General features: G+C 40.6%; 1 protein-coding gene across 3 annotated transcripts in view; it reads left to right on the top strand.

Moving 5' to 3' along the window:
- Window positions 1-26078, top strand: part of CTNND2 (catenin delta 2) — a 784675-nt gene that overhangs the window by 522340 nt on the left and 236257 nt on the right. Inside the window, exon 5 of one of the 3 annotated variants that reach the window (XM_081089968.1) lies at window positions 23693-23755. The exons of the other annotated variants lie outside the window; for them this stretch is intronic. Within the exon in view, the coding sequence (XP_080946094.1) occupies window positions 23693-23755 (63 nt within the window). The remainder of the gene's footprint in view (window positions 1-23692; window positions 23756-26078) is intronic. 3 annotated transcript variants of the gene reach the window in all.

Here is a 26078-nt window from a genome sequence, read left to right as displayed (position 1 = left end):
GTTGTGCAGTCGAGGACATGAGCTACCTTGATTCAAACCTCAGCTCATCTGGGGCCTGGCTGGCATACCTTGGACCAGTCACTAATCTCTCTGTGACTCGTTTCAGTTAAATATGAAATGGCGACAATAACATCCCTTGTTTTACACTTACCATCGTAGGATTCTTGTATGGAGTAATTAAACGGTGTTTGCTGAAGCTTTCAGTCTTCTGCAGGAGGGTGTGATAAGTACACAGGGGCTGGACTCCACAGGCGCTATCAGGGCCTTGTCATTCTCCACAGAGAGCACGAGTCAAAATAGATTCAAATGGTGTTTTGGTTTGGAGATAAAGGAATTCTGGAAGGGTAAAACACCAAAGCAAAAATTTATTTAGAAAATAGAGTATGTGAAAAAAAAAAAAGCCAGCTGTCTAGTGTAGTGTGGGAGGCTTTGAGTGTGGATAAGTGTGTAAGTGTGCATGTGCATGAGTAATACGTGTGTGTGTGTGTGTGTGTGTGTGTGTCTCAGAGGGTAGGAGGGGATGAGAGGAAGGGGACATTAAACCTGGACCCCATGGAACACCTCCTCATGAAGAGCAGCACAGCCTTTGTTTCTGAAAGTCAAGGACGACTCCCCAGGTGTTATGAACAAGGATTGACAGAATCAGAACTGAGTTGTAGGAAAATTAAAGTGATTATAACATGTAGGATGGAGTGAAGGGATGGATCCATGAGCTGTCACCAAAGATGACTTTGGGGATTTAAACCTGAGAAAACAATCTTATAAATAGAAGCAGTGAAGGCAGAAGGAGGTATTAAGTTTGAGGGGAAGCTAAGGATTCACTTTAGATGTGTCAAATGTGATGCAGCAGTTCAGTCAATCAGCAAAGATGTTTTGAATACCTACTAGGCACCAGGCCTGGCCCAGCACTGGGTTTGTAATGAACAAGGTACTGAGGGCATTAAGACTCCACGGGAGCCTGGGGGTTAGCTTGGTTATTCTGTCTAGCCACTGCCTAACACAAGACCTCACCAATTGGAAGGGCTCAAATACTTGTTAATGAATGAAGACAGACACAGTCCAGCCAATGTGGCTCAGTGGTTAAGCATGGCCCCATGAACCAGGAGGTCACAGTTTGATTCCTGGTCAGGGCAACTGCCCAGTTTGTGGGCTCAATCCTCAATAGGGTGTGTATGGGAGGCAGCCGATTAGTGATTCTCTTTCATCATTGATGTTTCTCTCTCTCTCTCTCTCTCTCTCTCTCTCTCTCTCTTTCTCTCTCTCTCTCTTCCTCCCTCTGAAATTAGTAAATATATTTTTTAAAAGACACATACAAACATACTGTGGCACATCCAAATGAAAAGATCTGAGCAATTAAAAATATTTCCCGGGTTGACATCAATATTAATTGCTTCAGATTACTTTTGCCTCAAATGAAGCTAAATCTACTTTTCAAAATAAAAACAAAAAGAAAACATATTTAAAAAATTAACATAGGCTTCACATTGCATGTAGTCTATCACTAATTTAGAGTTTGTGATTCATGGAGCCTGGGGAGCATGGAACCTACATTTCCTAAATCAGGGTTGGTTGTAAATCAGATCTGTCCCACAGCCTGTTTTGTAAATAAAGTTTTATTGTAACAGCCATGCTCATCTGTTTATGCACTACTTTTGCACTGCAACAGAGGAGCTGGGTGAGTGTGAGACACTGTCCCACAAAGCCTGACTGGCACTGCACAGAGAAAGTTTGCTGACTCCTGCTTCCAAACCAATCTGTGAAAAGTTATATCTAATACTCTCAACAATAAAAAATATATTTTAAAAAAAGAGTAGATTTATAAATGCAATAGATCGACAGCTTCCTTACAAAAAAAATGTAATCCAAGCAGAGAGTAATGTGACTTAGGCACACAATTTAAAAAACTAATTATGCAACATTTCTGTGTCTAGGAATTAAAGCAAAGCTTTTAATAGGCAGCACTATGAATACAATTTAATGAATGTACTTAGTAATAAATCTCCCTTATTTTGAAAATTATTTTTATAATTCACACTCTTTATGTAGTTAAACCAAATGACTGATGTTTTCTTATGGAACCATAATTTTTTTTCCTAGAAAACTCTTAGTGAGCACAAGTTAAAATGAGCATAAACTGATCTCATTAGACAATGAGTTAATAGAATACAAATTATTACCACTGAGAACGTATTAAAAAAAAAATACAGGCCATGCTCAACCACTGGCACTTCCCTCAACCCCTTGGCCTGTTTATTGTTTCACAACACGTCCACACAAAAGCCACCTCACATGAGCCGCCTCCTGCTGGGGATAAGGAGGCTTCCCTTCCACCAGCTTTTCTCCAGCTGTTGGACCCTTTGCTTTGTGCCCTGAGCCCATGAACACTTGGGAACACTCACACACACACACACATACACACACACACACACACACACACACACCGCTTTGTGGTTTGCGTGCTACCTGAAGGGCATACACCTCTGATCTGTACTCTCTTCCTTATTGCCTCAAAAGCAGAGAAAGAAGGAAAGAAACACTTAGTATGGAAAGAATTACGATCGCTATAAAGACTAATTTGACCCTGAGGACTGATACAGGACTCCGGAGGCAATTCAGAGAAAAAGCTTAGACATCAAACTCCAAGCAAAGCAACCCATCTACTAGCACTCAGCCTCCCGAAGGGACCACAGTAAAGGACAGCAGTCACGCCAGTGGGCACCTCCCTGGACACTGGTTGGAGCTCTGCCTCCAGGCTGCAGGGGGAGCCTGCACCCAGGCCTCCAGCCTTCTCCCAGGCAGCACACGGAGGGGAACAGGGGCCAGTGAAGGTAGTAGTCCTCGCTGAGGCAGAAGGTGGGAGCTAACACTAAGGACAGAAGACTGGGTTTTATGAATTTAAGATCAAACTTGGTTCTCCGTGCCTTTCGCTGGGCACAACGCAAGCCAAACCTTTGAGGCATGTTGGCATTTTGATTCAGCAACACGGTCAAAGATCAAAGCATCCAACAGTCCTGTGCGTACATGGATATGAAAGCAACCCGTACATTTTAAAGATAGCTGTGCCTTGCGTAACAGACCCAAGGTGAACCTGTGTGTTCTGAAAAGATAGCAGATCAAGAGAGCTAAATTCTGTTTCCAAGGCAACCAAATGACAAATAGCTTGATTCTTAATCCAATGGATGGTGTGATAACTCTGGCACATTTCAATTAGAAAACGGCTATAGGAAAACAGACATCCCTGGACCCACCCCATGCTGGCCCAAGAAGCCTATTTTTCTAATAATAGTTTGAAAAGATTCCCTAACAGCATTGATAGAAGCAGCATTTAGCTTCTTATCTATTGAGAAAAACAAAGGCAGAAAAACAGAAGTCATGAGCATGGGAAAGTCAAGAGCATGGGAAAGTCAATTCAAACCGTAGAACTGGTGGGTAAGCCAGAGACCCACTGCAGTTAAGGAAAGAGGCACGTGGAAAGACAACCTAAAGAGCTGACTGATACGCGTCACTATCGTTTTATCCTCTAATAAAACAATTCACTAACGAGACTGTCCTCAACTCGTGTTGAGAGTGAGCATTTGTTATCCTTTAAAGATTGTCGTACTGTTGTTAAGGCGTGAAGGTTCGATGACTCGATGCAGTGACAGTGGCGTAGTCCCATATATAAAATGCATGACATGCACAGAAAGTCAAGAAAGGGGCCCCTGCACGGCTGTGCTCACCACCAGTGTCCCTCAGCACTAACTGCCCAGTGTGAGGTGCTGTTTGGGATTTTAACGTTCAGATCACTGTGTTTTCACTTTGTCTTGATTATCACTGTGAATTTTGAAGTGAAAATAACTAAAAATGGGGTCCCTTGGAAATCTGTTAGAAGACGGTGGGTGGCATACATTCTGCACCCTGGGATAAAACCCGAACGCGTGCTTACTTCGGCATTTTGTTACATAGTCCCCACTCCTCCCTCTCAGATCCTCTGGGACGGCAGTTCTCAAACTTTTTGATAGACCCCCCCCTTCCCTTATGTGCTTAAAAATTACAGAAAAAGTCAAAGAGCTTTTGTCTCTGTGAGTTTCATCTTTTAATATTTACCATGTCAGATATTGAAATTGATAAGTGTTTCATATTTAATATAGTCATTAAATATTCATTTCTAATAAGTTTATTAAATTAACAATTTATTGAATTTATTTTAGTAATCGTAATAAACCCACTATATATTGATAAAAATATTTTATTTAAAAATAACTATGTTTTTCCAAGTATGACATTCTTTTATAATTTTGAATCTCTCATGTGTATGGCTTCAGAGAAGGCAGCTATATTCTTATATCTGCTTCTTTGTCATTCTGTTCAGTCTGTAATACATTTTGTTTGAAGTACATGAAGAAGATATGGCCTCATGCTAATACAGACTTGGAAAAGGGATGAGTATTTTCATAGCTTTTTAGATAATTGTGAATATTCTTTGATACTTTACCAAAACTCTACAAGTTGTAGTTTCTTGCAGTGTAGTTGAAATAAGGAATTTTAATATATAGCAATGAACTTTTTATACTGGGTTATGTAAAATTCATTACTCTACCTTGAATGGACCTCAAATGCTTTGAATGGATCTTTCACTTATGCATGGGATCAGCATATATTGCTCTGACTTATGCAAATATTCTAAATGTTGATATATTTTATTGTACGATTTATGTTCCTAGTCACTTTTTAAGGCCGTATGCGTTAGTGTCCCCAACACTCTTCAGCAGAGAGTCTTTAAGTGGTAGGAAAATTTTAAATTCAAAGTGATGGATTCAAGGTTTCTCATATTCTAATGCTTTCATGGAAGTTCGAACTTTGCCATTGGCAATAAATACTGTCAGTTATTACCTTTGAGGTCAGAAGCTCACTCTGTTCATTGTTGTCCATGAGAAAAGGCCTGCAGATACCCAAGACGAAGTGACCACAGTTTGTCTATCAGTCTTTCCTTCAAGTAAAATTCGTGTCCCCTGAAAAAGGCAGCTGGTTCACTTCACAACTCAACACATACAGCCACTGCTTTTCCAGGAGCAGACCATTTTGTCACCCAGAATATTAGCAAGATGTACAATCCAGGGTCAAGATTTAGTAAAAATTAATAATTTTTACCACTACATCAAGGGCATTCTTAATTGGAACTGGAGTGTGTGTGTGTGTGTGTGTGTGTGTGTGTGTGACATTGAGGAGTGTAAGTTTGGGCTCACTGTCATGATTCTGTTCTGGCACCGCAGTTTCATCGCCATTGCTTCTGCAGCTTTAGTGCAAATGTCAACAAAGCTGAAAGGGCAACTAGCATCGTAATTTCATTATGAAAATAGTCATAACCTTGTAATGTCTGAGAGGAGTCCAGGGTTCCTGGGCCAGACTTTAAGAATTGCTGCTCTAGCGTGGCTGGTGTGGCTCAGTGATTGACCTATGAACCAGGAGGCCATGGTTTGATTCCCATTCAGAGCACATGCCATGGTTGTGGGCAAAATCTGCAGTAGGGGGCATGCAGGAGGCAGCTGATCAATGATTCTCTCTCATCATTGATGTTTCTATCTCTCTTTCCCTCTCTATTCCTCTCTGGAATCAATAAAAAATACATATACTCATATATATTTTAAAAAGAATTGCTGCTCTAGGTTAGCCCTGGTCTGTGATGATTCAATGACTACTTCCAACACCAGGAAAATATTATAGAGTAACTCACACCTCTGCCCTAAAGTATTTTTTTTTTTAAAAAAAGCACGTTTCATTGAATAGCGTTTACCTATGGTTAATGCTTAAAGAAAGGCGGTTATGTTCTGTGTTCAGTGGTATACATAATGCTTTGAATCAGTGAGTAATGTTTAGGTTGTTGATTGCTTTTTCATTCGGTTGCACACTACTTATTAAGAATAAATACATACTTTGAAATGTTTTCAGAATTTAATTTTCATTATTTATGCACAGCGTGATGCTACAATTTTAATTTCTTTTAGCAGTAGTAATATTATGTTGGCATTATAAAAGAAACAGTAAGAAGTATGCAGCCAAGCATGTTAGATTTGTTTATGCATCATTTTATTTTTAAATAACACATCTGATAAACTAGATAAAAATAATGTCCCCTTTGGGGCCTTTTTGTGAATATGGTCTTGTCTACAATAAAATGAATTATTTTATTCAACTGTCTTTTTCCATGGAGAGCTTGAGGAATGTCTTCAGTAGAAACTCTCTGGTGCACTGGCATTGTGTGAGGGCCACCTGGGTGACCTTGTCCCAGCCTGAAGGGGTCCGGGAAGGTCCTCCAGAGGCTTAGAGCAGATGATCACGAACTTGGGTTTTGGAATCATAGTCACTTTGGTTTACTCTTCCCTTTATTATCTGGATGACCATGGCCTTTGATTTCAAAACTGTAAAATGGGGTAATGATTGTATGAACCTCTAACTCAGGATGACTCAAATGCTATGAGCATTTGATGACTGTGAGTCGCTGGCCGGTTTTAGCCTATTGACCAGTTCCTAGTGAATTAGTTTGCTAAGTGCCACGCACTGAGTGGCTTAAACAGTAGAAAATTCGCACCCCAAAGTTCTGGAAACAGCAAGTCTGAGATCAACGTGTTGGCAAGGTCACGCTCCTGAAGGTGCCAAGGGAGGCTCTCTTCAGGCCTCTCCTGTAGCTGTTGGTGGCTCCTTGGCTGGAGGCAGCATAGCTGTGACCTTCACCTGGCTTTTTCCCTGTGTGCGTGTCTGTGTCCAATTTCCCCTTCGTATAAGGACTCCAGACACTCATATTGGTTAAGGGACTCACCCTGCTCCAGGATGACCTAGTTTTAATTAATTACGTTTGCTGTGATTCTATTTCCAAATAAGGACACATTCTGAAGTACTGGGGGTTAAGACTTCACACAGGAATTTTGGGGAGGTACAGCCCATAACCTTTTGTAAACCTCCCGTAAATGTAAGGTTTTGTTATTGTTGTTTTGTTGCTATATTGCAGTAGAGATAACAAGGATGGGCAGAGAATTCTCTGGTCTCTAGTTTTGAGAACCGAGTAAATACATAAGCTACAATGAACTAAGAAACTCAAAGGAGCAGGTCTTTGGGGAGAAGGGAGGATAAGTCAGGATGTGGATTTTAAAAATATTTATGGATCTTTATAAATCTGGTTGGTATATCAAGTGAAAATTATAAATGCAAACCAGAATAGAATGGTGGGATGAAGATGCAGTTTTGCTAATCATCAGAAAACAAAAGTTTTGCCTGTATATTACCTACATATGCTTTCATTCTTTCAGACATTTATCAACTCCTTGTTTTGTACTAGACACTGAGGTAATTTTTATTGTAAGTATTTGTGTATTTGGGAAATTTGGGAGCTAAGTCATTAACTCTAATGCAGAGCTATGTTTGGAGAAAAGTAGAGCAATTTGACAACAGGCACAAGAGAATTCCAGGAATTCCTCTGGAGAGAGAGACTGGTGCCAGGCAGAGGAGGACCAAACTAATTTTCTTTACGTTCATTGCTTTTCCTAAAGGCAGTGGGAGCAATTGAGGACTTTGGGCAGGAAACAGGCACAGGCAAGACTATCTCTGAGGAAGACTAACCTGGAAATAATTGAGCGATGGATTGAAAGTGGCGGGCCCTGGTGCAGCAGGTGCAGAAGGCATTTAGATTCACCCACAGGAAGTGGATGAAATTGGGGACCGATGACTAGGAGAAAACCCACGGAGGAAATGATGATGGTAATTGGAGACTGAAAGTAAACAGTGATGGGGCAATCGAATTTACTCCAAAATCTCGAGTCTAGGATGAGAAAGTGTGGTATTACTGAAAAAAAAAATAAATAAAGGGAAGTGCAGAGGGAAATGGATTTGTGGGAAGCGGTGGCATTGGGGTTTGAATGGCTAGCCTTCAGTTGATAGCACATGCGGGGCGGAGGGGTCCCACGTGGAACCAGACCTGGACCTGGGTCAGGAGCAGGCGCACCGTGATGCCAGCAAACACTCCATTCCCTGACAATGATCAGTACAGCTTCTCTACATGTGTCCAACTTCTCTTTCCTCAGTAGCTTAACTAACTCTAATGCAGCAAAGTGTTCATTCCCTAGGACTCTGCTTACATCAGCAGTTTAGTTAAACTTCACCAAACCAGCTGCCTGCACATGTCTTTTATTAGAGTCCCAGTATACCCTGCTTTACTGTATTGAGGCAAGGAAACAACTAAGGTTACTCTGTTAAACTCAGTAGGGTCTGGGGAAGACTCAGATTTTGATTCATGCATTTTAATGTAAAAGAGGAATCAGAGCATGAGGCTCAACCAGAGCACCAGGGTCACCTTCAAAAGTCATGGAGAAGGACCAGTAATGGCTAATCCCAGTGCCCTCCATGAATTAGAACCTTCTATATGACCCTTTTACAGTTTTTAAAAGCCCTCTCTGAAGGTCAATGACAGTTGCATTCAAAATCATTTGTTTCTCTGACAACATGAAATTTGGGCTGTTTTATTCATATGAGTTCATTTGTACATGGAGAAGATGTAATTCTCACTGTAGAGAGACGTGGTGGAAGTAGAAATGGTAAAAGACAAGCAATTGTTTTTATTGCTGAAAGTGAAGGTGAGTGCAGAATTCACTGTCAACTTTGGGAGCAGCATATCACAAAGACACAATCGCGTGTATGTTTAGTGTAGCTTTTCTCGTGCAATGAGCTTCCTATTAGATACTTCATAGATAGTTCTAAACAAAACTAAAAGCCTACTTTGTTCTCATGTAGCTTAAAATCGAGTTTAAGAGGAAATGGGATGATTTTTAAAAGTACTTAAAGAGACTTATATAGTAAGTTTAGTATAGATCCTTGCTCATGAGTGGAGAGGAAATTGCTACAAATTAATATGGTAAACCATGTAAAAACGGTGATATTCTCTAGGAATGTGCTGTGGGCATCTCTCCGTTTATATGTGCAGAGTAGTAGCTTTTTTTCTCCAGTGGTCACTGATCATAGTGCCCCACCTTCTGGGGACAGTGAGTGCTTCAGGACTCAGGTCCTCACCCAGGCAGAGCCCATGAGAGCCCTTCCCTGGAACTTTGGACTTGGGACCAAATAGGATGATCTGCATTCATCTCTGGTGGTGAAGAGTGAGAAACCACCACTGAGAGTGGCCATGGATGTGATGAGGGGCAGTATTTGCAGAGAGGCAGTGATGGGACCCGGAGAGGGGGACCCTGAGGCTCCTTCTGAACCGGCTCTTGGGAAGGTTGCTCAAGCCCAATGATAAGCTCCCTGGGCCCAGAGAGCCACTCACTTGTTTTTTCCTCTCGCGTTGCTGTCACTTACAACCAGAGGACCCCACTGATGCAGTGGATGCTGCAGAGACTGAATCTGCAGAACAAACCTGTACTTGTGATGCCGACCACCAGGTTGAGAGCGAGGAGGTGCTCTGTTGTGAGTAGACTGTGAATAACTTTCCCAGTGCGCAACTGCTGTTCCTTTGGCCATATTCAGTTTTATAAGAGAAGATGCCAGAAGCGGTCTAATTAGACAGTGTGGAATGTCTTCATTTGTGCTGCCAAATAGTTGTTCGTGCACTGGGAAATGGTATCGGAGCGTGACATTAAGATAGGGGTAACTATGAACATCTCACTAAAAATTGGAAAGACATGATATATTTTGTTTTTATAATGGACATTCCATGATTCCCTGCATTGTGTTGGGTATTGTGTTAGGTACTTTGAGTGCTAAGAGGAATAGTACAGGTTTCCTGCTTGAGGTGCTCAGAGCCACAGAAATAAATGACGGTACTACGACCTGATAAGACTTTGCTAGGGACCCTAACCGGTTTGGCTCAGTGGATAGAGCGTCGGCCTGCGGACTGAAAGGTCCCAGGTTCGATTCCGGTCAAGGGCATGTACCTTGGTTGCGGGCACATCCCCAGTAGGGGATGTGCAGGAGGCAGCTGATCAATGTTTCTCTCTCATCGGTGTTTCTAGCTCTCTATCCCTCTCCCTTCCTCTCTGTAAAAAATCAATAAAATATATTTAAAAAAAAAAGACTTTGCTAGGGGTGCAGCCAGTTGGCATGGGGACACAGCCAGGAAGATGGGCAAGCTAGAACAGGCTCACGGGTGAGGGAGACATCAGAGCTGAGGCTGATAGAATGTCCATAGCTACATGAAGGGACCATTAAGTACAAAGTCGTGGTGTTACTTTCAGGGCAATTGGGCAAGAAAAATGTGATGTAAGAAGCAGAACTAATGATTTTGGATGGGAAAAAGCTAGAATATATGAAAGATAAAAAATTAAACTTATATCTTTGCAACTATCTTATGACGTTATTTACATCCTAATTCTGAACATGAAAGTATAATATTACTAAAAGGATATGTAGCATCTTAGTATAAACATATTTTCAGAAGAAAATACATGACAATTTTTTATTTAAATTGTGTCTTCTTTTAATTACTAGAATTAATGGAAAATTGAGTATCAGATCTGACATTTAAATATACATTTGACATAGAATCATAAAATTCTTTGAAAGATAGAAAGAATATCCATCATCATTTCATCTCCTCTTCATTATTTTACCAAATAAGACAGTAAGCCACAGACAGGGATGGTTCCTTGAAGTACCTAGGAAGACTAGTCTAGACTAGTGATTTTTAAACTGCAGTTTGCAACCTATTGGTAAGGGTTGTGGAATCACTTTTGTGAAGCATGTTGAGTGTTAAGAGACAGAGAAGGAGAGAGAATGAATATGACAGAATGGAAGGTGTCAGGTTGTATCACATGTAGTAAAAATACAGTGTTATGACTTCTTTGTTTATTTATATATTCAATAAATAATAAATATAGATAGACATATGTGTATGTACACATGTACATGTGCTCTCACTGCTAAGCAAAATGTATTTCTACATTTGCAGGAAAAAAAGTGGGGGGCCATGATGGTCAGGGCACTGGGACCAGGGTCCCAGCAGAAGTGAGGATTGCTTGCTGTCCACTCAGGTGCTTGGGAAACTCCAGGATTTTTTGGAGTCCAGGCCGATGCTCGGGCCTCTCCTTAGCACACAGGTCTATCGCAGACTTCCTCACCCACAGCCTCCCTCATCTGCTTTCTTGGCTGGGCTTTTTCTTCCTCCTCCCCTCCGACACCCCCCTTTCACCATGCAGCCTTGAGAACTGGATTTGGTGATCTTTCTTTTCTAAGTCTGTCCTAAGTTTGGACCCCTAAAAGCAGAACCTGAGATAAGAACTTGGGTGCAGGTCATCTATTTAGGAAAAAATAACCTAAGGTTCATTATCAAGGTCACTGCCATAGGCACTGAGTGATGGGTTAATCAGCCAGTCCTTCTAAGAAGCATGCAGAATGCCTGCCCCAGTGGTCCGGGGAGGGGGTGCTATTTATCCACAGTGGTTGTGGGTTCCCTGGGGCATTAACTTTCCTGTACTTTTTGGCTCTGAGAACTTAGCCAAGTGAGTTGCCATGGTTCTGGTGAAGGACCTAGGCGGAAAACAACCAGACCATGGCAGGTACTCAAGTGTCCATCCAGCTCACAGGGAAATGTCCCCTGCAGTGGCTGCTGAAATTAGAGGTGGTCAGAGGCACTCGAGAGCTTCTACTGTGTCCCTGTGGCACTCGTAATGCCTGTCACACAATTTGGACTCGGGTACTTTCTGTCTAGTGAAGTAACAGGGGCAGGAGTAGAATCAGGACCAGCCTGCTAATCCGCTGTCGCCCATTGCCACCACCACAGATTTATTCTTAAAACTTTCTGGCATATTCTTCTTCTGCTAATGTAATTTCTCTGATATTCCTTTGAGTGTCCACATTTTTAATGCAGAAAATCGTATTTACAAGTGCCAATTATTTGCTTTCTACACAGAAAAATCCCTTCTTTCATTCTCATTTGAATTATTTATTTTTCTTTGAAGAACACTGAACATAAAAGTTCAGTTACATCCAGGAGAAAAGGTCTCCTGGAAATTAAGGACGCTAATGAGAGGGGCAATGAATCACCACATCATCACATGCTCAGTCCCTCACACAGGAGAGGCCCGTGTTCTGACGGGCTTTTCCCCAGCACACATGTATCAGGCTCGTCTGCCTGAAAATGAGGGTGCAAACACACGTGTTTTCCTAAGTGGAGAGGAGAGTTAGTGCGTTAGAATTTGCCTTTGCTTTTGATTAGCTTTCAGCATTCTTTCCTTCCCTGGGTAGAATTTAGAAGTGGTGAAATCCTAATTATAGACTTTTCAGATTCATGAGCAAATATGCGCCGTGTGTGGTTTCCAGAGGTCACATGTTTAGACGTAGATCGGCTCACTAACTGCACGCATATATGAAGAAGCCGGGGAGCTGTCCTCATCCTAATTAGCCACCCTGCCCCATGGGACTCATGACAGGCTAGTGCCTTGCACTGATTTCTGTGGTGCATGACAGGCCAGTGCCCTGCACTGATTTCTGTGGTGCATGACAGGCCAGTGCCCTGCACTGATTTCTGTGGTGCGTGACAGGCCAGTGCCCTGCACTGATTTCTGTGGTGCGTGACAGGCCAGTGCCCTGCACTGATTTCTGTGGTGCATGACAGGCCAGTGCCCTGCACTGATTTCTGTGGTGCGTGACAGGCCAGTGCCCTGCACTGATTTCTGTGGTGCGTGACAGGCCAGTGCCCTGCACTGATTTCTGTGGTGCGTGACAGGCCAGTGCCCTGCACTGATTTCTGTGGTGCGTGACAGGCCAGTGCCCTGCACTGATTTCTGTGGTGCATGACAGGCCAGTGCCCTGCACTGATTTCTGTGGTGCATGACAGGCCAGTGCCCTGCACTGATTTCTGTGGTGCATGACAGGCCAGTGCCCTGCACTGATTTCTGTGGTGCATGACAGGCTAGTGCCCTGCACTGATTTCTGTGGTGCATGACAGGCCAGTGCCCTGCACTGATTTCTGTGGTGCATGACAGGCCAGTGCCCTGCACTGATTTCTGTGGTGCATGACAGGCTAGTGCTTTGCACTGATTTCTGTGGTGTGTGTAAAAATAAGTGCTTTTGCCATCTGATTGGATCCCCGGTCATGTAAATAAGGGCGCGCTTCTGGAGGTGCCAGGCCTCTTCCCATTCTGTCCTCCCCCTGCACCATGAGGATGGCCACTTAGGAGCTTGAAGCCAGATGTTACTTTTCTCTAACCTAAGGGCCTTTCCTGCCTAGCAAATTCACTCGCAAATAAAAGAGAACTTTCACCATAAAATATTCACTCTCCATAATGGCTTTAAGCCCAGTCAGGATCTTGTTCCTTTTTCTCTTTCCAACCTCCTTTTTTATGAACCCCAAGGTTAAGCTCTACCCCAAGGCTAAGCTCCAACCACAGACTACGGCTAAACCTCTTCCCCCAATTAATTTCTCTCTCTCCTTTAGGAGGTTTTAGGCATGCTGTTTCTCTATGTGGAATGCCTTCTCACCCCCATTGTCAATCTTCATATCATTTAGAGCCGTGCTTCACTGCCACCGCTTCCAGGAAGCCATCCAAGGTTCTCCGCCTGGATGAGATGCCCCATCATAGCACAACACACTCTGTATCACACTCTCTGGTTGACTGCTTCTGTCCCTGCCAGGCAGCATCCTGCTTTAAGGCAGGGTCTGTGTGTTGTCTAGTGGTATCCCCAGAACCTAGCCCAGGGCAGGCTGGTAATTCGGACTGAAATGAAAATGTGCATATTTGTTTTACTTGGGTTTCCACATTTAGCAGCAATTGAAGTTACAATATCCTGCACTCCCCCAAAGAACCCTTGTATCCTACAGCAAAGAAGTTGCTGTGATTTTCATATATATTTTTCATTGTACCAATCGCTTGTAATCTATCTGAAATATGACAGCTAATATCTCGAGTGTCCTATCCTCTGTTCCCTATTCCAAAAACAAAACAAAACACTGGTTCTGGCCCTGGCCAGGTAGCTCAGTAAGTTAAAGCATTGTCCCAATATGCCAAAGTTGCCAGTTAAATCCCTAGTCAGGGCACATACAAGAATCAAGCAATGAATGCATAAATAAGTGAAATAACAAATCAGTGTTCCTCTCTCTCTCTAAAAATCAATAACCATAAAAAAGCTAGTTCTTAACTCTCGGTCCCTTCCTGCCTTCTGGGTTCTTTCATTTCCAGAATGAGCCATCCCTACTTTTATCTATGGCACTTAAATAGGAAGCTCTCTTCATTAATTTGCCCAGTGCTTATGCCAGGTAGAACTAGATATGTCAAAAGATCTACGTACAAGCCTACTGTTTAAGTTCATGATAAAGTTAATAAGCATCTGATGGCTTACAACCTAAATAACAATTTACAAACAGGTATACTCATACAACACACAAAGACTGATTTACATCACAAGGATTTTAATTAGAATTTCATTAGCATAATTGACATGGTGTTAAAATTAATTATCAATTGGTTTTACCAAGTCTTCTTTAAAGAAATTACTTGCAGGTACACTGGAAAACATTTTGAGCCATTTCTATACAAAAAGAAGAATATGAATGTATGCAGATGATTTTCAATATGTCAGCATCATTTAGTGTTTGGGCTTCTTTTGGAATCATCATCTCATAGGATTTAGCTATACAGCAGGCAGCTCCCATGCCACATCACCTTCATATATTGGCATATAATTTTGTGCGAAAAGAAAAATAACCTGCAGCTATGCATCTGTCTGCATAGCGTAATAGCTGAGAAGGCATTGAATTATTTAAGTGTCATACCTGAGTGATGTCTGACATGGTCCAGAAGCTAGTACAGCATATTTTTTTCTCTAATTCATAATAAAAATACACATTGTAAATTATAATACACATCAGTATATAATTTATTTTCTGTTACAAAATAAAAAATAAGACATGACAGCCCAGGAGGATGGGTAATGTGTATTTATTGCATCCCCTGAGTGATGTGGAGTTTTTATACTGATATAACACTTCCGTGTAGTTTTCAGATCAGGTCCAGTGATTCGAATTATAATTGAGGAAGAACAACTCTTCCTATGCTAGAAAGGGAGGCATAGTCACTTTCCTGCATAATGAAACCCTCTTTAAATGCAACTCTCAGAATTGTCTGTCTGTCCCTCAGCACTGTCTACATGTTCATATGATGCTGAAACCACCTTTGACAGCTGTGCAGGTGGCAGATGGACTATATTCACGCATGGTGAGCATTGAGGAGATCACCACCTTGCACTGTTCCAGGGATGTCATTCACATATGTGTGTATCCATAAACTGCTGTGTGTGCTTTAAACATTTACATCATCAGGATGTCTATTAGTCAGACCTTTCCAAAGAAACAGAACCAACAGGATGTATCGATAAGATGAAGAGTTTTCTTTCAGGAATTGGCTCATGCAATTGTGAAGTGTTGACAAGTCCAAAATCTACAGGGTCGGCCAACATGCTGGAGACTCAGGGAAGAGTTGTGGTTTGATTCTGAAATCTGTCTCTTCTTCCCAGAATGTCAGTCTTTTTCTCTTCAGGCATTCAGGTGATTCTACGAGGCCCACCCACATTATGGAGAGCAATCTGCTTTATACAAAATCTACCAATTTTAAGTTAATCTCATCTAAGAAGCACCTTCACAGAAACATCGATGATGATGTTCAACCAAATATCTGAGTATTGAGGCCTAGCCAAGTTGACACATAAAATGAACCATAACAGCTTCATAACAAAGATAACAAGTAATACTTTGTATGTATTCATTTACTCACGGTTCATTTTTACAACACCAAGAGAGAACCTTACTGTAAACTGTGATCTTGGGTGATAGTATCGTGTCAAAGTAGATGTATCAGTTGTAACAAATGTCCCACTCTGGTGGGGGATATTGTATTGGGGGAGGCCATGCCTGTGTGGAGCAGAGGGTATGGTGGGGGTGGGGGTGGTCTCTGTACCTCCCTCTCTGTTTTGCTATGAACATAAAACTGCTCTTTAAAAAGAAGTTTATTCAATATTAAAACAAAAACTTAACCCCCGGTACCTCAGAATGTGACTGTATTTGGACATAGAAACTTTAAAGGGGATATTAAGTATAAATAAGGTCACAAAGGTGGGCCCTAGTCCAGCATTACTAGTGACCTTATAAGAAGGAGAAATTTGAGCAGAAAAGACACATCAGGGATTCTCGTGCACAGAAGAAAGACCACGTGAGGACACAGTGAGATGATGGTCTGGAAGCCAAGGAGAGAGGCCCCAGAAGAAGCCAAACCTGCCGACACCTTGACCTTGGGCCTCCGGCCTCCAGAACTATGAAAAAACAAGTATCTATTGTTTAAGCCACCCAATGCGTGGCATTTTGGCAGCCCTGGCAAAATCATACACATGATAGGAAAACAGATTCGGTCTCCAGGTGTAGACTGCCTTCCGTACAACCCTTCAGATTGTTGCTCTTGTCTCTCATTTCCTTTTGCTGCATGGTGTGCTGTTTCCTAGGATTGTCTGATTTCAGTAGCGTTAACACCTCTCGTGGGATGACAATGTTAGCAGTTAAAGGAACCTTTTATAAAAGCTGATGGATTTCATGAACTTCTAAAACATGGTTTACCCAAACCCCTTTTAGTCAGCAGTGTAAACACACATGACCTTTCCTTTCACTCACTGAACTTATCTCCTCTGGCATGTGCTGGGCTCGTGTAGTTATTTCTGAGAGGCGCAGAAAGCTTTCCCCCAGGAGCAGAGAGCTGCTGGGGAAAGGCCAAAAAGGTGAAATGTTTGATACAATTTTTTTTCCCATCGACTAGCTACGTGTTCATTAATTCTGATTTATCTTGAGGATTTTGCATGTGGTGAATGTGTTACATACTGTTTCAAAGAAGATAAATACTGATTTATCTTAGTTTTGTTTGTTCTTTTGCCACTGCTCTTGGGGCCATGCCAAGCTGTTGCTCCTGCTCCCTCCCACCTTGGTCAGGCTGAGCGTTTCCCCACCCACCACCATCCACATCGCTTCCCTGTGTGCTTGTGTGCGGGGAGTTGAGACTCACAGTTGACGGGGGGCTACAGGAGGAGGAGACTGGACTGGTTAACAGTCTTTGGGGCTGTGATTCTTAACAGAGTCTGCAGACATCCTATTTCACGTAAGATCCTATTTTCTATTCACAGGTACGGGAGGTCAGGATTTGAACATATCTCTTCAGGGGCCATTTTACAGCCTACTATACATAGTTTTGTAATTTGAGATGTGATATTTTTTTTGGTGTGTTTTTTTATATTGGCCATTATTTCACGTTCTGGAAAAGCACATCACTTAAAATAGTTACATAGCTTGATACAGTAATTTTTACTTTAAAAGAAACAACTAAGGCCGTTCTTTAATTGCATTTTGTAGATCCTATGCAAGTAATGGATGATTTGGGAATTAAAATCAGATATTCAGCAATCTACAGATTGTATGTTTCTCTTGCTGACATTGAATGGATTAGAAAACACCATTAGTAAAATGTTGTCTGAAAAAATACATTTTCTTCAGTGCATTCCCTCACTGATTGGCCAAAACAGAATCCCAATTAATTTGAAATCTTGTCAATTAGTTGTTTCAAATGTTTGTTTCTCTGGAATATAGAGCTGTAGGAGTTTATGAATAAGCAGAGAACAGAGAAAAGTTGAAGGTATGAGTTGTAAGGGAGGGAAATGATGTTTATTGAGCATCTGTTTGGTTAAAAATCTGGAAAATCATTGGAATAATGGAACCTCATTTATTACCAGAGCAACCCAGGGAGGTGGATCAAGTCTTACCTGCCTTATAGCTGAAGCTACTAAGAAGCAAGAGGCATTCATCAAATGGCCCAGGACACAGCTAGCAATCAACAGTGGCAGGATTTGAATGTGGTGCATCAGTTTCATCCTGTCTGAATGTGTTCGTCCAATGACTTGTGTGTAAGGATGGTTAGAGTGAGGCTCAGAGAGCTGGGTTCCTATTCTGACTTCACCATTAGCCCGAGACAGTGCTGAGGATCAAGAGCACCACCTCTGGCACAAGATGCAGGGTTTGCATAGTTGCTAGCTATGTGACCTTGAGTTGAGTCATGTACTCCTATCTTTGGTCTCAGTTTGCCCTCTGTAAAGTGGGGATGATATTAGCACCTACCTCATACGGTTGTATGAGGATTAAACTGTGCGGTTTATGTATAAAGCACTTGTAATGGTGCCTGGCACTTAGAATCCCTATTGAGGACACCTGCTCTCACCCTTGTCTTACCCTGTAGGTATTTATCTGCTCTTCACCAACCCTACACCATAATGAGATTGCTAAAGGTAGTGAAACACCCAAGGACAAAATGTCCATTAAGCCCAAAATGTACTGTTTATTTCCAATTTGAAATATTTTAGAAGTGTACGTTAGCTGAAGACAAAGAAATATTTAATGATTTTTTAGAACTTTCTTGTATCTGTTGTTGTAGACCTGCCTCATTCTTTATCCTTGAAAATCAACTCTCTGTTTAACAAAAAAAAAACCAAAGCACCTTTATTTGGATGAAAACCATTATTTTCATCAGAACTTTAAGAGCAAAAATAAACTACAATATTACACAAGGAGAAGATAATAATTAATTATTACACTTGATTATTTGAGTTTATAGTTTATTTCCAGACAGATGATATTTAATTTAATCGATGTGGCAAAAGCACATTAACTAAACCTTGACTAAATCTTTTTCCAGGGAATTTTTTTAATATGTTTTGCTTTTGTCATTTTTTGTCAACTAGCTTTTTGTGGAAGTTTTTTAATTTGTCTCTGCATGTTTGTTTTCTAATTACCCTCCAAACTGTGTTTTTAATTTGATATTGAGCATTTATTTTCCTACCTTGGGCTTGTCTAACATTTATTCTGGTGAGCCTCACTGCGAAATGAGAACTTAATAGGATGGTAGTTTCATAAGAAATGTTACTAATTATTTGTAAAACAGACATATAACCAACAAAAATTTAATAAGGGCCCAAATTGCCATATGTATGGAAACCCAAAGGTTTTAAGAACAAGGCATGGATTAAAATGCATCATGCGCACATTAAGATTTCCTTTAAGTTGTAAAATATTGCCTGTGGGACAGGTAGCACCATCAGTGATTAGGCCAGTGAACTCTATCTTGGCTCACTTCCTAGCTAACATGAGAACCAGTGGTGACTATTGATGGAGGTTGTTGTTTAAGGCTTTTTGTTAAATGTGTTCAAAGAGAAGTATTGATGGGGTGGGAGACGGGAGGAGAATGAAGCAGGAGCACAGTGTAAAACACGGTAAAAATTAAAAGCAGCAACCATGTAACTATTCCCTCGAAAATCTATGTGTTCATTCAAAGTGTGCTTTTCCAGCGCTAAATTTTAAAATCTTAATACTCAATAGAGCAAAACATCTTTTTAGGGAGACTAACTGTGTATTAGGATAGACTATAGTTTTGTTTTCTATTGAAAAATATACGCAGAGGGAACTGTACCATGCTGCTTCATGTCAACCCAAAAACAAATTAGAATTTCTTAAACATAATGAGCATGAGGCTGCTCAATAACACCATTTATCTGGGCCCATAAGTGGCAGTTATTCAGAATGCAGTTGCCGTCGCAAGGAAGACAGGAACTGCTTGCATTTTACTGAGATGCTTATTAAGTAGAATGTCTCCCACTGCAGCTCTGTGCACCTTTCCATGACATCGTGGGAATTAAGTGAAAAGCAATTTCATTGAACCAAAAGCCCAATTTTCCTTTGAGCTTATGGCTCTTAATAAACCAAAAGCAAAGTTATTTATAACTAAGACATCTGAGATTCCTGGGTAAAGAGAGGGCCTGCTCCTCAGAGAAACAGTTTTCCCTGGAACCAAGGGGACAATTTTACACCTGGAGCACAGGAGGGGGCTCCTGCATGTAGTCCGTCATATGCTTGGTGCATGTATCACCTGTGTGCCCACCTGGCACCAGAGTGTGGTTACAGTTGCAGCCAGATCACTGTCTGGGTCGACATGTGTCTACATTAATGAAAAACTAATGTTCTAATTAATGCATGGGTCATCAAACTTCCTGCAAAGGGTTAGATGGCATTTTAAATTTCATAAACCAAGAGGCAAATCAAGAATATTATATTGATGCTTAAGTAATAGGAGAGGAAACAAACTTCCACAAAATTATTAATGAAATCTAAAATATAATAAAATGTTAATAATGGTAATGTTTTGTAAACAGATCTATTGATAAGGATAGGGTTATTGTGGGGAGATAACATTTTGCCTAATTGGAGTTGAAAATTAGTGTTTCCTAGCACCCAATCTATTGTAAATGTTCGTCTGTAAGAACTGGTTGTAGCTCATGGGCCACACGAAAGCAGAAGCTGAACCAGATCTGGCCCAGGGGCTGACCCTGCTTTAACAAGGTATTTGTTTAAATGTTCTCAGGGGTATAGTGCTAGCATTCTTCTCTGAAATAGGAAAGTAATACTTTGCCAAAATAGGTTTTAGTAAGGTAGCCCTTTTAGTCTGATTAAAATCAATGTCTATGATATTTTTATAAGATCGATGCATTCTACTCTCTCATAGATACAATTTAGGAATTCACATCCTGGCTGGTGTGGCTCAGTTGTTAGAGTGTCATCCTGTTCACTGAAAGGTCCTGGGTTTGTTTCCTGGTCAGAGCACATACCTAGGTTGCAGGTTCCATCCCTGTTGGGGCGTGTACCAGAGACAACTTTTGAATATTTCTCATGTTGATGTTTCTCTCTCTCCCTCTCCCTTCCTCTCTCTTTAAAAAATCAATAAAAACATATCCTCAGGTAAGGATTAAAAAAAAAAAAATCAGGGGTCTGGGGCCTGATTGGATTAGCACAGTTTTCTTTTTCAGCTGTGGACCACCCATGAATGAGGAGTAAAATCAAGTTAAAGGGTCTGACCAGAATTTTAAAAAGGTTGAGTAGAATAGAGTAGATTAAAAACAGTAAAGCGGAATATGGAGGGGAGGGGAGAGGAGGGAAATAGTTACATTTTCTAGGGTACAGAAAGTTTGATTTTATGTTTTGGAAAAGGGATATCTGACTTGTATGGATGTGTGTGCATGTGTGAGTCTAAGATATATTTTTACTATGGGTCTTGATGTAGAATGCAAAACACTGAGAAATATTTACCTTTTTCGGAATAACAAAATAAAAAAAATTTTCTAGATGCTGACAGAGGAGCAATATTATCAAACATCTCCAGCTATTTGATGTTAATAAATCATGTAATAATTGATGGGTATAAAATAAATTGAGTGGATAAAAAGTGAGTGATCAGACAAAGAAATGACATAATTTGGTTGGGAAAATGATCTCACATTGCTGTAAGTGTTTTCTGAATTGATCCACAAATTTGAGTGCAAAATAATCTAAACTCTTTCTCTGTTTATGTCTCAGGAATTGGTATTTTAAAAATTATAACTGCATATCTTTATTAGAAATAGACATTATAGTGGTAGAGAAAAATATTTTATAATATTTTAGTTTGCATTCTGCAAACAGCTTCAGCATGGTATTTTACACAATTTGACTCTTTGCTAAAGAGTTTTCTCCTTCTATTCAGTGGGGTGGTTCGTATCTCAGAGTGAAGTCTTTCTGTCTTTTTATTTCAATCTCCCTTTCATTTCTCACTCAGCCAGCCCTTGGTAGGGATGCCCCTGGTAGTTGGAGCCAAATTGCAGATGCCATGAGATACTCAAAGGGACAACATGATCTTTCCCCCATGGATCCCTCTTTATTTGAGTATAAAATAAGTCATAAGGCCTTTGGTGCCCACCTGAGAAATTGAGATTAGTGTCTAAATGGAAGTGGCCAATATTATTAATATCACTGTTCTCATCATCTTCATGTGTCTCTGAAAACTGTATCATATGTCTGTGTGGAGGAATGAAAGGGGAAAAATAGTGAGTAAACCAGGAATTTAAATAAAATTAAAATCACAAAAGAAAGCTTTTTCCTTAGCTCTAGGTATTTAAAGATAAATATTACCCAAATTGTCAAACAATATTTTGTATGTGCAATATTGTATATGTGATGAGTGGGTATGTATAATTATCTAGCTCTCACATATTAATATGTATATACCTAAACTGCTGATTGTCACTCATTAGTGGGTAGTAAAATATTTTTATTGGTCATGTTTTGAAAATAATTTAATGGCATAGAACAGAGTAGACTATAATGGAACAGAAAATAACCTATCAAAATACACCTACCTTAATAAGGATACTTTTTCCCCCCATTCCATTATGCATACATTTATGTGTGTGCTTTGGTGTGTATGAACTGAGTTGCAGTGTAAATACTCCATATAGTGGCTCATTGCTAACATTTTTTGAAAAATAGTGCTAAAGTCATAGTGACAGCAATGATTAGCATGTTTGTTTTATTCTCCTACATATTGGTATTTTATTTCCAAATGCCAGTTCACAATAATTAGTAGATTACTTCCTGGAAATGCATCATACAATTTAATTTAGGTAAATATTTTAATGTTTGGTTCCACATGGCATTTACACAAACCCACTATTATTTGGTTAGCTTTTTCTATCTGCTGGTTGTTGTAGCTTTCTTATGGGCTATTTTAAGCTTTCTGATATTCAGGCTAAGGATTGGGCTGCAGTAGTCCAATAATGCCAACCGAAGAATTAAGAGATGTAGCCTAGATGTATAATGTTAAACCCTGGGCCCTGGGACAGGGACTCTTGGCAGCCTGATGATGTCCTGGCAGTGTGAAAGGGGGGAGGGGCAGCAGAGAGAAGCCTGTTTTGGAGGGGGGTGGGGACAGTAGATAGCATTCTGATTCTGAAGCCAAAGAGCTTGGTTCTCTACTAGTACGTATAAGGGAGAAAAGAGCTTGGTCCTCTCTCATACTGCTTCTAATGGCGCCATGTGTCCAAGCAGAGATTCTATATTTTTCTATGTAATAATCCATTACATAATCCATTGTCTCCCTGTTAAAGAAAAATCAATCCAGCCAGCAATCTTACACTGCAGAAGTGTGAGAATTCTCACAGTCCAAATATTAACAGTGGCTGGATTATTTTCCCCGTGTTGTTTTCCTTTGAATAGGCATATGGAAATACAACAGTGTTCTTATGCATGGTATTTCACCAATCATTATTAGCCAATGCGTATAAACTATATATACATGTATTACTTAAGGTGTGGGTCTCTGGATCTATGAATTAGGAGTTGCTTGTTAGAACTTGAGAAATTATGTAGAAAAAATCCTACCATGCTGGCACTTCTTGTTTGTGAGCAACATGAAAATAACAACAGCTCCACATTGGGGAAGTTCTTCCAGCAGGAACAAATTCGAGTTAATTCCAACATTAGCATAAAGCGAATTCGAAATTTAGGGTTTAGATACAAATTACATTTAAGTTCATCCTGAAGATTTTGTTTACGTCTTGGAATTCAGAAGTGGTGAAGTATAATGTTTGTGAATGTCAATGGTTTATAAACGTGGAAGCTTTTGAATGTTATGGGATTAGTCTTCCCAAGGTTACCATATCATGCAATTAAAGGTTGCGTATTCTATCATGTTTAATCACTAGTATAACTTTTGTATTCTGTAGCTCGTAAGTAGACATGTAACGCTCTGAGCAGTTCTGCTCTGGCTGATGTAATGTGAATGTGAATGTTGATGCTATCCTGCCTGTTCTGAGGGGGAGGGCTTACTCCTGTAAAATCATTCTGCAGGGTTCCAAAGGGCAAGTCTAGCGAGGAACTCTGGCAGCAATTGCAAAAAGAGGCACCTTTTTTGTAAGTATTTACATTTATGCCAAACGTATATTGTGAACTTCGTGTACATGTAGTCTTTGTTGAGACCAGAGCTCTGACTTCTTACATGAAACATGTAATTCCGTGTCAGTTCATAGGCCCTATTATAGAACTATGCGTTAAGTATGACCAGTGAAAGTGAGGTATGGACACAACATGCTTTTTTTGAATGCACATTGCTCACCATTAGGAAAATCCTGTTTCAAAATAAAAGAAACTTATCCACAATTGTGAAATAAATACAGATTTAATGGTCGAAAAGTGACTACCAAAAAATACAGATTGTGATAACATGAATGAGCCTTCATTATACAACTTTGATCCCATTTAGTGTAAATAGTGTGATGATGCCTTACGTACATTCATTGTGTTATTTTTCAGTTGAACTTCTGGTGATTGAGAAAGTAAATGGGTACCTTGCTGAAATGACTCTAAGCTCACTCAGGGTTTGTTTAGAAGCATGCCTTCAGTTTCTAATGTACATCTGGAAAAGAAATGTGGAGATATTTGAGAGAGAGCAAGCACATGTTCTGTGTCTCATGGAACTACCTGGATTTTCCAGAAATGACATGATGTCAGACATGTAAAAACCCCCACTGCATGCAAGGCCCCTGAGTCACACCTTCTGCCGTCAGCACTTTTCATTAGACGCAGTGTTTTCCTGGGTTGCACCATTGTTGGTTTGACCCGTCTGCTTCCTTGGAAGTTTTCTTACTTTAAGCTTTTCTGCATAAGAACAACATTTTCTCACTCCCTTCAAGCCTCACCTTCGTATCCCTTGTACAAAACTGTCACCTCTCTATGTGGCAAGCTCAGAGGAAGCAGGAGTGCTTCGTGAAAATGTTAACACCAAAAACATTGGCAAACACCTTTTGGTGAGGTTGTTTGAGTAGATACGTGCACATGTAAAATATATTGAGCTACTGGAACTGAAGATTTTCCTTTAACTCAGACAGTTTGGTTATTATCAGGACAAATTCGCAATCATTGCAAAATGTGTGCGGTGCCATTAAATCACACTGAAGGTAGTGGCCATTTCAGTGCCAGGTGAGTAGTGTGGCTCCCTTTGTTTGTTAATTGGTTTCCCGAGCAGGAGCTTTGGAGGGGAGACCAAGATGCCGAGGGTCTTTCAAGTTACTAAAAATCTCTTAAAGGTCTCATTTACCTAGATGCCAGTTAATCACTGATGACAGCTAGTTGAGGCACTCAAGTGGCCATCCCCTGGGGATACAGATCCAAAATAAACTCTAGAGATGTTTCCAGACCTCAGGCTAGACATTTACAGACTGATGAGGTCAAACCCCAGCCCACATAGCACAATCGACAGATCACTCATCACCACCCCCGCCACACTCCCCCCAATAATTCTGGAGGGTGAGCCCTCTGCTGCTCATGCCCCAGAAGACGATGGTGGTTTGGGAGATTCCATCAGGTCCCCTCCTTGAGAGGCATGCCCTCCCCCCAATCAGCATTCATGGAAAGAAGGCTTCAGACATCTCCGTGCATTTGTGGCAATTCGTGAATAGGAGGCATTTGTCTCTCCTTGTGATGTTCCCTGGAAGAGTTCCACATGGGGAGCCAACCCATAATGCAGCTTCTTTATTAAAATATATGCAGTGGAAATTATGCTAATTTTGTTGCAGTGTAATTATAGACTAGAAAGATTCTTTGCACTCTGAATTAAATTGTTGTAGATAAATGTGCATTAACTTAATAGTGTGCAGCTAATTGTGAAAGGTGAAGGAGAGAGAGATAATCAGTTACAGGATGTTTTAGAGATGCCTCTGTCCTGGGCATACACTCCCATCAAAGCCCATGTAACCCTGGGATGAGACTTCTTCCAGCTTTTTTCTATAATTTTTCAATCCAACAATGAAAATAGTCACTGGTGACTAAGTAACTCATTTAACTCAATTTGGCTGTGGCATTTACGACAGCAGAGAGTTAAATGTGGGGACACTTTGCAGCTTTATGTCCTATTCCAACTATCTTTGTGCAGTTAATTCTTTATTCTTCATTTTTGCTTGTGTGTGCATTTATGATCATTATGAAAATGAGATAAGGATCTATCATCCCAAAGTGATTTGGCCATGCTCAACAAAAGCTGTATCCTGGGAAATAAATTCTTTTTACTTAGAAGTTTTCAAAGCTCAAGTAGTAGTCATATGCCTTTTGTTCCAAAGCTATCAGTTCAGAGGATCTGAGAGATACCATCATCATGCTGTGGTTACATGAAGAAAATGTTATTTAATCCCTTCAGCTAAAGAGTTCTAAAACCTATCAGTAGGTGGGTTTTCTGTGCTCA

This window comes from Myotis nattereri (genome assembly GCF_964212035.1).
Source record: "Myotis nattereri genome assembly, chromosome: 4".
NCBI lineage: Eukaryota > Metazoa > Chordata > Mammalia > Chiroptera > Vespertilionidae > Myotis > Myotis nattereri.
Note: the sequence above shows the minus strand (reverse complement) of the source record. Positions and strands in the feature narration are given on the sequence as shown.